The sequence below is a fragment of the Lygodium microphyllum genome, chromosome 7 (genome assembly GCF_053477565.2).
Source record: "Lygodium microphyllum isolate KBCC chromosome 7, Lygodium_microphyllum_v1.1.10, whole genome shotgun sequence".
Lineage (NCBI taxonomy): Eukaryota > Viridiplantae > Streptophyta > Polypodiopsida > Schizaeales > Lygodiaceae > Lygodium > Lygodium microphyllum.
The window spans coordinates 125215950-125227619 of record NC_141141.1 but is presented as its reverse complement, the minus strand read 5'-3'; the positions used below and the strand labels follow the sequence as shown (position 1 = coordinate 125227619).

Here is an 11670-nt window from a genome sequence, read left to right as displayed (position 1 = left end):
ACAAGTGGTGGGACACTTGGAAACTTGTGTGACAAGTGTCTTGACACTTGTCTCTTCTCTATGGCCTTCCTTTTTGGGTTGAATATTGTCAAGAATAGAAACAACCAAATTTAGTAAGCACAGTCAGAGTACAAAACTTACTATTTTTAGAATGACATCCCTATTTTTTAGGACTAGCATGTTTAGGCTAATTCGAGGCTCCTAAAATCTAGGGACCTCCTAAAATTTAGGGATCTCCTAAAATTTAGGGATCCCTCCAATATGGGTGTCATATGAAAGCTTTTTCCGTGTACATCGCAAAAATGGTATCCGAATCTTCATGTGACTTTCCTATGCAAAGAAATGTGCATTTCAAGCTTTCAGCCCACACATGCACATTATACAAGCATTTCATGATCATGCCATCTTGTTGATTGTAACTGTCTGTTCTGGTGGATCTAGCCCACACTTCAAGGCATCAATCCTTTCTGTGTGCGAGTCTAACCCTGATATGCGTGAGTTCTAGTCACAGGCGCCCAATCGGGTCATATAGGTGGAAGTGTGAACTATCTTTTCTCTAACCCACCGCGTGGGTCCACCATAACCTGTGACCACTCATCAGTGGCCAGCTCCAATGCACTTTTCTTTATATCTAATTAGTGCAAAGGAAATAAATTTAATAAATCATTATATAGACAAATTAATGAAAAAGGATACAAATTCTGTTTCTATAGAGTTGTGACAGAAAAACCTCTTTTTCCAAAGAGTTATGACACCTTGCTTCTGTTGCACATGTTGTTTGTACAAACTTGTGCAACATGCTAAAAATGGTTATGGACATTTGCTACAAAATTTAGCCTTACTTGTGGATCAATTTTGAGTTCTTAGGGTGAAAACGAGCATTGTTCTAAATAGATTGAATTGATTGGCTTCTTGTTGCGACATGTCACACATGCTATGTGTTCGTCTGCTCTAGACAAACAAAAAAAGCCAAGGTAGGAAAAACAATATTGCTAGTGAACCTTGATTAGTGGGATGTAATTCAATTGATCTAATCATGATTGCACGCCAATGCAATGCTTATGAAATGGAACTTGAATTCCATCATCCATGTTTCAAGTAATACATGTACTACTTTCAATGTGAAAATCCTGATGTGTGTGTTAAAGTTTTAACTGAGAGAGAGAAGCTCCCATTACGACGAGAGAGAGAGAGAAGCTATGTCGTCGGGATGGGGGATTCACGGTAACAAGGGACGATGCTTCGATGTGTGGATGGACTTCAGCGAGTGCATGTCTCGCTGCACCACGCCGTCAGAATGCGCCGCCCTGCGGGAGGACTATTTCGAATGCCTGCACCACAGGAAAGAGGCAAGTCACAGAAACTCTGAAGATAATTCGTCATTCTTGTAATTTCAAGGCTTTGCTTATGCCTGAGGAGAGAGAAGGCCCTTGGGATTGCACGTTTTCGGGTTCTCATGGTTTTCATCAATTTGATATAGCTTATGACGCAGTGTTAATTTAAAGATTCTCTGACGAACGCGAGAAAGGGAGGGAGGGAGCGACGGTGTGTGTGTTCTTAAGGCTCTTGCATTTGGATGCCTTTTAAGGGCAGGGGATGCTTTGAGGTTAACAGTCAGGCGAAGAGAAATAGGGCAGGCCAAAGTTGGTGTAGCGTGGATCGGTTTAAGGATGTTGGATCCATTTGAAACAAGCAGATGGTATATTTTATTCAGGACATTCATGGATAATTTTGTAAGAATTGCAGCCCCACTGCACGACTTGAACAAGGGAATGCTAATTTCATGTGCTCGAGGAGGAAACGATACCCAGCAAGAAATTGTATTTATGGCTCTGTGATTCCGCATAAGCAGTGTGTATAATTTTTATTGACTGTGCCGGAAAATAAAGCTAGCAGCATAGCAGTATGTATAATTTTTATTGACTGTGCCGGAAGATAAAGCTAGCAGCTTATCGTATGAATTGCCAAGGTGGCTTGTTCTGAAACAATAGGCTTTGACAATCCAAACTTAAACCGACACTCTTCATTTCTGTTCCTTGAATCTGCCTCAACACCAGCCATGATATTGCCTGAACAGTCAAACCACAATTAAACCATGAACACTCCTGCTTGCCTTCTTCACAAACACTCCAGCTTGCTTGGTAGACTCCTTGTGCTACTTAGCAACTTGGCAGGATTACTGGAAAAGAAGATTTGTTTGCTGATCAGATCTCACCATGATCACTCACGATTAAAACTCGATTCCTTAAACAGCCTCGTGAAATTTCATGCTAGTATAACTGGAATTAATGACAAACAACTTTAAACTGCCATATTGCAAACATTAATCAAGGGTCACTTTAATTGGCCTGAGCAAACGTGATCATCTACTTGACATAAAGGACAATAGTCTGCTTAAGGGCATACAGAGCCTTCTTCAACTTGTACACTTTACCATCTGAAGTGGAGAATCCAAGAGGCTGCTCCACATAGAGCTCCTCCTTTTAAGTCCCCCTTCAAGAATGCTAATTTCACAGCCAGCTGGAAAACCAGCCATCTCCTATGGTTTGCTGGGGGAAGTATGGTGCAAATGATGGCCATCTGTGCAGTAGGACCAAATGTATCATCAGAGTCTACACTTGGCTTTTGTGCAAATCCTTTGGCCACCAAGTGGGCCTTGTATTTGTCCCAACATATCATCACTGAGATATTTGGGCACATGTGAGGTCCAAGTTATTTTGGGCATGGTGATAGAGGAAATGCCAAGTTGGGTAGTGGGAGACATTGGCAAAAGTTTTGATTAGTTCTGTTGGGTAGGTGCTAGTGGGTGCTTGGTGACAATCTTGGCTCTAGCCATTAAATGAACCCTTGGAAATGACTTGTGGTTTCATTGGGCTGGAGAAAATTTGAACATCTAATGCTTAGAATAAGGTTAATGAATGTAATGAAGCTAACCTAACTAGCATAAATTGGCCTAGCTCCATGTCCAACCATGGATAAAGAAACAGGAAATCAACAAGACAAACTAAAAATGGAAAGAGACTAACCTTCATTACATGGCAAGCTGCCATAGCTAAAAATGGAATACGAGAAAGAAAGTTCCCTAGAACAAGATGTCTTCTAATGATCAAGTGATAATGCTACTTTTGGCTGGCTGTCATTTTATAGGTAAACCCTAGCTAATCCCTAGCTAACCTTAATTAGGGTTTCTTTACACATATATGCCTTGATTCATAAAGGTATTTACAAAGGCAAAATAGGGGGGGGCAAAATTTCCTACATGACAAACCATCCCCTCCTTAAGAAGCTTTGTCCTCTAAGCTGGAATTACATTGATTACAAGGATGGAAACATGTAAGAAGGTAGAGTAGAGGCTGCATAATCCATGATAAACTCCAAAAGCGGATCTTCAATAAATGGTCTTCATAGGATAGGAGTAATTGTAATGAAACAGAGAGTAGGGCTGAATAAGGTAGCTGAAGTAAAATGCCCATAACTTCTGGCTGAAGTGTCCAAATTCAGTGTTTGAGATGTAGATACGAATTATGTAACCCAAGGCATCAACCTATACCCTCAAACCCATATTTTGATTGCGTCAGGGCAATTTAATTTATCATAGAATTTCTATACAGCAAGCTGTCTCCTGTTCCAAGATACATGAAATCATCCCAAAATCAACCCGGATCTTAAGGAATCCCCCAAAAAATGGTTGTCATCCATCAAAGCAGTGCTAACCTCACCCGAATAAAATGAAAAACCATCAAGTGAGGTATTCTGCATTAAAGTTATTATCACCTCCAGGATCCAAAGGATGTGATAAATCCTGTCCATAATCCATAGATGCATTCATGTAAATCCCTGGATCATATGGGAATGAAAGATCATCAGCATTATCGTCAACTCCTTCATAATGCAAGGTATCATCCCCATAATCATGAAGAAAGCCTGCTGAATCGTTATCGTAATCAATAGGCTGTTGAAAGTCATAATTTACATGAGGTATGAGCTGCTGAAAATCATCATGTAATGATTCCATATCCTCAATGCTTGATTGGTCAATTGAATCTTCTTCAGCCCTTTCATCTTCAGCATTAGATTCATTGTCATATGCATAATCTTGGTTGACTGCATAGTCCTCTTTAGATTCATTGTCATATGCATCATCTTGGTTGACTGCATAGTCCTCTTGATCCTCATTGACATATACATACTCTTGTTCTTCATTTACAACTGCATCTCATGGTTCTTCATCTTGGTTACTAAAAACATTTTCTTCTTCTTGTTCTTCTATACATGATTGCTTATCAACTACATGTGTTACATGTATGGCATTTAGAGCAATTTTCCCTTACTTCCTAGTCACATCTTCAGCATGATTTTCAGCATAGGTATCATATTTTTGCTGCCCATGACTATCATGTCCTTGCCCCACATTTACATCTTCCATTGGGTCTTCCAAGACAAGGGCTGTAGCAAAACGTTTATTCTTGCAATAACCCTCATGATGAGGTGACCAATGCTCATTACACTTGTAGCATATCAGCTGCCTTTGCATTTCCATCAATTGTTGATGAGAAATAAGCTTTCTTCCAATGCCATGAGGAGTATGGAACTCAAGAACAATTGATACATTAATATGCTTTGCCTTGCATACATTGTCATGCCCAAGAGTGTTCTTCTCATTGCATTTATAACATAGGCCCTTGGAAGTTATGCTTTCTAAGATACGACTTGGCAAGTAGATGTCATGTACACCACTGAAAGAAAATTGACGGACATTTTTCCCATCTATCAAATGATAATCATAACCATGAGCTTGCTGTCCATGGTTTACTGCATAAGGCTGCACATAAGCATTTCCAATCCTTTGTGGCTGATAATAAAACACTTGTGGCTGAGAAGAATAAGTATCCATAACATAGGCATGCTCATATGTCTATGCATAGGGCCTAATTTTTTGTAGGAGCATTTGATTGCAGTTGCTGCCCACTCATTGGATGAATGCGAGATTGATTTGAATGGAGGCTTTCCCCAAATGGTTGATCATAAACATGACTATGATTAACATGCTATTGCTGCCCAAAAGAATTAGGGTTAGAATTGGCATAATCATCATGATCATAACCATAAAAATAATGCTACTTATAAGAACTATGCCCATACATTCCATCTTGTGCTGCATATTCATGTCTAATCATGCCACCATAATCAAATCCATAACCATTCATTGGAGTAGCAACTGATCCCAATATATGCTATTCATAGACATTACTTCTACTTGCATTAAAGTCTCCACATGCATGAGTTTGATGGTGCCCAACATTGCTACATAAGGTACAAGCACCATGTTGTCCATAAGACCCAAGACATGCATGATTTTCCATGCAGCCATCAAAATTTTCTTGTCTGTCACCCCCTGTGGTACATGCTGTCCATAGTGACTTACTGGTACAAAATCAACTCTATCTTGAAAAATACGAGTTCAAATAAGGTGTACGATAGCTTGACTTGGAGCTTAGGATGTCTAACATCAAGTAGAAACCCTGGTTTGAATTTAGGAGTAGCAATACCTCTCTCTGTTTAAGAATTTCCAGAACTGTCCACAATAAACTGCTAGTGAACTGTTGGAACAAAATAGGCTCTAACTTGAGAAATATGTATCCAAATGAAGCATTTGTTAGCTCCAATCCAAGCTTGTGATGTCTAGTATCAAGCCCAATTGTCCCTTTGTCGTTAAAATGATGCTACTAATGTCTGTAGCAAATTTTTCCAAATCTGTCCCTATTTGGACTACACCCTATTTATGCCCTGTTGCAAATGTTTTTGGTACTTCTTATCCAATTTGAGCTAATACCCAATGTCAAGTCACTTCAGTGAGTAGGAGGGAGCTGTAGAATGTTGAAGTAGGTGGAAACATCCCATTTGCACTAGAATCCAAAGTCATATACATTACTCAGCATTCCATAAGCATACATGTGACCAATATGCTGTAGCCAAGATGATACATTGCCTTCCAACTGCATTGTCAAGTACCTATGTAACATTTGCTTCAAGAAACATGTGCATTACTGATCCAAGTTATCTGAGTCATAAACCAAGTCAATAGATCATATTTTCATGATCCCCAATCTGTTAGCAGATTAGTCAACTCATGGTTGCGTCTGGACTTGTGGTTCAGCAAGCTGGGCACAGAGACATTTTAGGCATTTTATTTGCCATTGTTTATTATGGTGTAGGTATTATTTGCAGCCAGTCGGCCAACATTTAAGACCAGTCATATTTTGGGCATTTATTTGTCCTATATATGGTTTGGTTCCCTTCATTCATTCATTCATTCATCACTGGACAATTCTTGGAGAGAGGGAGCAGGTGCCAGTGCCTCCACAGTCGGTGACTCACATTGTATCTGTACTGTCTCATGTCTTGGTATATGGACTCCATTTCCCGAGTATACATCTGAGTTCTCATCGGTATTGTGTTCTCTCTTTCTTTTCTTTTGTCTTGTGTTCAACAGTTTATTTCAGCACATGTTTATGCTTTTCCATTGCTGCTGATACAGAGACCACTCCCAAATATGCCAAGCTTTTTCAGAAGAGGAAGGTAGGTGCAGCATAAATGGATCTTCTCCCACTACTTTGGTGAATCTTGTTCTTTGCAAGTCTTCTTCTCCCAGGTGCGTATCACCAGCAGTTGCTTTCACTTCAAAGATGCCTTCGTCTTTGATGTTGTGTTGTTCTCATGTTCGCTACTCTCCTTCTTCATGCCAAGCAAGTTGGCCTTGATGATATGAGTCTCTGGTGTCTCCTTCCAGTCGACTTGAACATTCACCACAGTAGCAACATCTGGCAGTTCACTGAGGCCAACAAGGCCACATAAGTTTCTGCTTGGGAATTCCCAAAGGAAAGAGTCAAGGCGGAAGGGGTTGAAGAGGCTAAGGCATTCCACTCAAGTGAGCCTTTGCTAGGGATTGCAAGGGTAGAGGTTTTTTTAACTGCACATTGGCAGAGAATAAGACAATAATACTTGGTCCTTTCAGCCACCCTCTCTCGAGCCTCTACATTGGCCTTCTCCACAATGACTTGCTCATCCCTAGCTCTGGCTTCACTTGCAGCTTGTTTGAGATTCGATCATCCACAGAAACAGTCCATGCTTTAAGAACTGGAGTTGGAAAACAACTTTTCCCTGGTTTTTCCCTTCTTCACTCTCAGCATCCGAAAGGGGACTGCTTGAAATTCGATCATCCACAGCTATACCACAAGGTATTGCACTAATCGATGCTTGACTAGGTGTAAACATCCGGTGATGTTTGCTCTCTTGCTTTTGTCGCTACTGCTTTCGTGAAGTATGCTCACCACCGCTAGTAACAATCTTCACTGCATAGCTAGAAGTATAATTTCGGTGGAGTCAGCAATCATGATTGAAGAGGAGGTTGAAGTGACCACGATGAAGTTCAAAGATGGCACTTCTGTTATGGATACAAACATAGATTTGGGAAATAAAACTAGTGCTTCTGCAATTGCAAATCATAACATTGAAAGCAATGTTCCAAAGACAGCAGCAGGAAACTTAGAGGCCTTAAGCCGATTCTCCTCTCGCACAACAAAGAAAGTCGATTGGGATTGGCTTTCTCATTTTGACTTCCAGGATCTTGTTCTTCATTTAGCCATGGATTAGTTCTCTCTAGTTTGGCCGATGATGGCTTGGATCTGCATGACTTCCTATTCTCCAAACCAAGCTTGTCTTTGCTGCCATAGGTGCGTCAAGCCGTTGGCCTCTCATCAGGGAGTTTGGACTCTACAACCTCATCACATAGCCCTTCGGGTGCATTTACAATCATTGGCTCCTTAGGCAAGCTTCTCCTGTCTGTGGATCAATTGGAAAAAAAACCTAGCAGTGATAATACAGGCCTTCCACAAGGTAAGGTTGTCCTGCAAAAGCTGCATAATCAGCGTACTGTCCTTGTATGACTCCTCCCCTAGAGTATCCAGCTCCAAGATTGCATCATCAAACACTTGTTTTGCCATCGTGCAGGCATGATCGGGGGAGTTCAAGATTTCATAGTAGAAGATCGAGAGATTCAAGGCGAGTTCCAAGCGGATGGGATGAGTGGGGGCAAGGTCTGCAATGGCAATGTCTTGAGCAGCCTTGTATGTTGGCGTAGTTCACGTTGCTGTTGTCCATGTGTTGAAGAGAGCAAGAAGAAGGCTAATAGAGCCAAATCATGGGAAAGAGATTGATCGAGTCCTTGGCCATGGATTCATGAGAGAAGCTTGAAAAGAAAGGGAGGAATCCTTGTTCTTGAAAAAGTAACTCAAGTTTGAACCAAACTAAGTTTTGTACCCCTCATTTTGTCCAACTCACCCCAATTTTTGGTCCAAAACTTGGCCACGAGTTACCAAATTGGTTGGAGCCCACCATTATCCATTGGTTCATGCCAAGAACCTCCATCTTAGTCACGGTTTGTGATGGATCCCCATGTCAGACCATGGTTATGGAAGAACTAACTCTTGTGATTAAATTTGAACTGTGGTTTTCACTTCCTAGTCACTGCAACTAAATCTATTGCTTGAAAATGACTTCTGACAGGATCTAAACTAATGCTTTGATACCATTGTAATGAAGCTAATCTAACTAGCCTAAATTGGCCTAGCTCCATGTCCAACCATGGATAAAGAAACAGGAAATCAACAAGACAAATTGAAAATGGAAAGAGACTAACCTTCATTAACATGGCAAGTTACCATAGCTAAAAAATGGAATACAAGAAGTTCCCTAGAACAAGATGTCTTTCAATGATCAAGCGAGTATGCTACATTTGGTTGGCTGTCATTTTATAGGTAAACCCTAGCTAATCCCTAGCTAACCCTAATTAGGGTTTCTTTACACATGTATGCCTTGATTCATAAAGGTATTTACAAAGGCAAAATAGGGGGGCAAAATTTCCTACATGACAATGAAAGTTAGAAAGATTTTCAAGTTCAAAGGGCTTAGCACATTAAGCGGTGGATCGGTAGTGACCAATTTGTGGGCAGGACAAGAGGATTCTAATTTTCCACAAGTTTCAAGTGTTGGAAATTCTTTTCTCGAGCTACATTTGAAGGCATGCCACTTGTCAAAAGGAGAGGGAACTTGCCTCTCAAGGTTGCTTGAGACCATTGGGGTTGGTTGAGACTCAAGAAGTGTAAAGCTAAAAAAGGTGCATTATACCTTAAACCTTCATTAGCTCATTTAACAGTCCCAAATCTCAAATGCACTTAGTGTGTTTTAGTGTCCCATAAGCAAACTCCCCACTTTTTGGTTGGTTCCATCTCTATGAATGGAGAGTGTGCAGCCCTTGTCATCATAGTCTATCCCTAGTTGGTCCTTGTTATTACGTGGCTACCGATTGCTCCTCCTGCTCCTGCTTATTCATTCCTCATCATCTCCAATTGTGGTCATGATCATTCGAGGTTGCCCACACTTGCATTTGGTTCTAGCTAGTGTTGCCATTACTCCAACCCTCTATCAATTGTTGCAACTCCTCTTCAAATGTTCCTAGCTACTGCCTTGATCAACGGCTTGGTGGGCTACTGCATTTTCATCCCTACAGGCTGCCTTGTTGCTATTTGTTGTTTGGAGCACTTTTTAGCATCGGCCTTATATGTGTTCGCATTTGTAGGTCGTTTTTGTGTTTGCAACAACAGTTTTCTTTATTAGCCTCTACTTTGACTAGTGATTACAATACTTGGGATCTACCTTTGGTGGATGATGCACATTGACACCTCCCTTAACTTGCTTCCACATGAACCACTAGCCGTCAATCAACTCTGCCCTTGAGAATTCTATACTAATTCTTTCAATATTCAATACTTTTCATTCATTTTTTAGTTATCTTCATTTTACATTGATGTACTTTCTAGCCATGATTTGTAGTCATAGCAATCACACATCTCACTGTACTTATATAGCATGTAGGAGCAAAGGTTTCATCACAATCTATGCCTTTCTTCTGTGCATAGTCTTTTACTCCAATTGCGCTTTGTACTTGTCGATAGTGCCATCAGCCTTGTGTTTGATTTTAAAAACCCATTTTGTGCCAATAGCCTTCTTACAAGATGGTAAAGATAGAAAATCCCATGTAGAGTTAGTGGCAATAGAGTCTAACTCTTCGTGCATGGCTTGTATCCAATGCCATAGTCTTCTGTTTGAGTTTAAAAACCATTTCATGCCAATAGCCTTCTTACAAGGTGGTAAAGATAGAAAATCCCATGTAGAGTTAGTAGCAATAGAGTCTAACTCTTCCTGCATGGCTTGTATCCAATGTATATCTTGTTGAGCTTTGTCGAAGAAAGTAGGCTTATCATCATCTAGCAGTGAGCTCATAAATACATGCTCATCACAATCATCTACTTCCATTAAATGAGTCAAATGGACCCCCCTTGCATCATGTGCTGCATGCTTAGGAGCCCTTCCAGTGCACTGAGGTAAAGGAGCATCCATTCTACTTGCTTGGAGAGTACGTAACAGCCATCTAGACACTATTTGGGCTCCATTTAGAGTAGCCCTTTAATGCTTTACTGCAACTTCCACTACATGAAGCAAACCATCATCATAACCTTGTTGTTTGGGAGCATGTGATGCAGCAACAACTTACTAAATTATGTATGTCTGGCCATTTTACAACATGCACGGGCTCCAAAGAAAGTGGCAAAAGACTCTCAAAGACATCACCAATGTCATGGATGGCTGGCATCTCAAATAGATCATGTGAAAATATAGCATTTTCAGCAGATATGACTTCTCGATTGACAAAAACTTTCTTTGTGCATGGATCATACAAGTGATAGCCCTTGCTTTGCAAATTGTAACCAATAAATATGCATTTGACAGCCTTGCCATTGAGCTTTCCACGAAGCTCTTTCGAAACACGTGCATAGGCCATGCATCCAAACACTTGAAAGTAATCAACTTTGGGTTTCTTGCCATGCCAAGCTTCAAACGGTGTAATCTATCAGCAATTGTGTGTCTTGTGTGGTTCTCTCTTGCCTGTGAGCCTCAATTTGAGTTAGATGAGGGCATTAGGATCTCTGGCATTGTATTTGTCTGCCATTTTATGTGTTTTAGACACTTTAGATGGAGGGCACATTAGTACATTTCTTTTTGTGCCCTTTTACCTATTTTTTAGGGGTTTGACCATATTTAGGGTTTTCCATCTTTTTTGTCTATATATAGGTGGCTTGCCCTCCCACTTTCATTATCCATTCTCCATCATTGATCCTTCATGATCAGCCAACCCTCATTCTCTCATCTCCGTGCTACCATTTGGCACCCACATTGATGCGTAGAGTTGCGTGTTGGGGCTGATTGTTGTAGCCTTGTACCTCCATTGTTCCTTCTCTCCTACATTCTCTCTTTGTCTCCTCTTTGTGTTCACTTTCCTCTTTCCGTTGCACACTCTCACATAGTATTAGAGCCATGCGTGGGAGCTGGAGATCTTGAAGAGGAGCACTTTGTTCGTGGTTCCAGTCATCTTCATCACCAGTTTTGGGGGCAGCACATCTGTGTTTTACCTCATACATTGTTTGGCAGCCTTTTGACAGGCTGGGCGTCCATCTGACTGGCTGGGTGGCCTATTCTCTGGTCTGCCCTTTTGCATTTTGCAGGCAGCCCTTCCGTCCAGCACTCGTTTCAGGTAGATGGCAGCTCCTAACT

At 40.9% G+C, this 11670-nt stretch overlaps 1 protein-coding gene across 2 annotated transcripts in view; it reads left to right on the top strand.

The window, feature by feature from the left end:
- Window positions 1-1101: 1101 nt before the first annotated feature.
- LOC148033910 (uncharacterized) overlaps window positions 1102-11670 on the top strand; it is a 32603-nt gene continuing 22034 nt past the window's right edge. The window contains exon 1 of one of the 2 annotated variants that reach the window (XM_087681895.1): window positions 1102-1349. In XM_087681895.1, coding sequence (XP_087538021.1) covers window positions 1200-1349 — 150 coding nt within the window. In that variant the 5' untranslated portion in view covers window positions 1102-1199. The remainder of the gene's footprint in view (window positions 1350-11670) is intronic. The other variant, XM_087681894.1, reaches the window with a different exon arrangement.